The sequence below is a fragment of the Octodon degus genome, unplaced genomic scaffold (genome assembly GCF_000260255.1).
Source record: "Octodon degus isolate 3935 unplaced genomic scaffold, OctDeg1.0 scaffold00083, whole genome shotgun sequence".
Taxonomy (NCBI): domain Eukaryota; kingdom Metazoa; phylum Chordata; class Mammalia; order Rodentia; family Octodontidae; genus Octodon; species Octodon degus.
Genome location: NW_004524659.1, coordinates 9,615,906 through 9,617,988, shown reverse-complemented (window position 1 = coordinate 9,617,988; position 2,083 = coordinate 9,615,906). Strand labels below are relative to the sequence as shown.

At 36.1% G+C, this 2,083-nt stretch overlaps 1 protein-coding gene across 5 annotated transcripts in view; it reads right to left on the bottom strand.

Annotated features, from left to right (window-relative positions):
* The window catches only part of LOC105742923 (zinc finger protein 585A), an 18,333-nt gene that overhangs the window by 14,942 nt on the left and 1,308 nt on the right, over positions 1-2,083 (bottom strand). For 2 of the 5 annotated variants that reach the window (XM_023721573.1, XM_023721577.1), the window contains exon 2: positions 1,066-1,210. In XM_023721573.1, coding sequence (XP_023577341.1) covers positions 1,066-1,210 — 145 coding nt within the window. Of the gene's footprint in view, positions 1-1,065; positions 1,278-2,083 lie in introns of all 5 variants that reach the window. The other 3 variants (XM_023721575.1, XM_023721576.1, XM_023721574.1) reach the window with 3 other exon arrangements.

The following is a 2,083-nucleotide window of genomic DNA, read 5'->3' as shown; positions in this document are numbered from 1 at the left end:
CCACCAGCAGTGGAGAAGGGTTCCTTTTTCCCCACAGCCTCTCCAACATTTGTTGTTGGGTGATTTCTTTATGATAGCCATTCTTTCTGGGGTGAGCCACTTTTTGTTTTTTGAGACAGGGTTCTCCTATATAGCTCAAAACTGGTCTTGAACTCACTATGTAACTCAGGCTGGCCTCAAACTCATGGTGATCCTCCTGCCTCTACCTCCTGAGTGTATTCTGTACTTAATCTATTTCAAACATAAATTATTAAATATTGGTGATTTTCATAATTCTTTGTATATTATTCTTTCAATAAGTATAAACTATCTTTCTCTAAGTGATCTTCATTTTAAATTCCCTTTGATCTTTTTCTAAAAGTACTGAGTCAGTTTCTTTGCATTATTTTTAAATGAAGAGAAAAGCAGCCCTTGACACCTTATTGTTATCCTGCTAAAATTAGGCTTCAGTGTTCAGAGAAGCTGGCTTGGAAAGATTAGCTCCATGGTATTCTCACAGAACAGTAACATCAAACAAGACCTACACTTTATCCTGGTACCAAACAAAATAAACACCACTTTCTGATCATGTCCTACTACAAAGATCAGAACTACAAAAGCCAATACATGTAATAATACTTTCCATATATGTTGCTTTTTATATTCTTCTAATACTTGTAATGAGAAGCTCAATAGAAGGGCTGAAAGACAAAGTTTCTTAGACAGGATAGCAGCAAAGAAATAAAAAAACAGTAAAAACGTGATGAACATCTTAAAAGCAGAAAAGAAAAACTTTTGTGAAGAGGCAATTTGACATGAAATGGAGAAATATTTCAAAATTAAAAAGCAATTTCTAAATAGTAATGTCTAACTAGGAATTTTATTCAGTCAAAAGGTCAAGATAGTATGGTAACCAAATACAGTAAACAACAAGCTGCCCTGATGGTTCACTAGACACACATCACCTGTGTGCTGCTCATTCTTGACAAGATTTGTTTCCTGTGATTCTGCCCTAAAGTTCTGATGACAGATCAGAGATATCTACTCCCAGGATAAATTACCTTCCATGAGGTGCCACTTCCTTACCTCACATGAGCTACCATGATTTTCTGGAGCTAGCTCTGTGGATTTCTGGAGTAGAGTCCAGTTAGTTGGCATGGTCGTACTGGGTCTCAACTCTGCTTCTCTCAGAAGCTTGAAGTTTAATGTTCCACTGTGAATTGAAGCACAGCTGTTGGGAGGAGGTAGTCTGGAGTCTGAAAAAAGATCTGTGGAATTCCCCTGAGATACCAATAAACCTAGAAAGAGCAAGTCCATACAGTCAATCATTCCACCTTTACCACTTAAAACACTTCCTCCATATACCAAGGTGCAAGTGCCTGAGCTAGACACCACAGAACAGTGGTTCTCCAACTTGAGTACCCACTCAAATCATCTGGAAAGCTTGTTAAACAGTTAAAAATCCTCAGCATCATCTCCACACTGTCTAATGCAGTAGGTAGCACCCAAGAATTTGCATTTCTATCTAGAGCTTGGATTATGCTAACACTGTTGTTACAGTTTTGGGTACCACATTGAAGAAGATGTGCTATGGAGAATAAAAAACTTAACAAAATCTGTATGTGACAAGCATTCATGATAGGAAGATACAGGAAAAAGCACAGGATTTTCAGTAACATTACTACAGATTTGAACTGTAGCTTTGCCACCTTTCAGCTATGACAGTACTACTTCAGTTTAAGTTTCAAAAATGAGTATGAAAAAAACAATCATACAGGTATGAAAATTAAGCAACATGATGTTTTTAAGTATTCCATACCTCCCTGGCACACAAGAATCAACCAATAAATATTAGTAATTTCCATCACTATCAGAGAGTAGAACAAATTAAAAATGATGTAATTAAAACAAGCAAAACAATAATCTAGGCCATACTGATCTATATATATATATGTGTCAAACATAGTATCTGAGTGTGTGCAAGACATAAACTGCATAAATAATGCTAATATAACTGTTCACCTATATGGAATAAAATGAACTAGATCACCACCACACATTACTCTGTAGACACATTCAAGCAAGATGAATACTTAAATACATA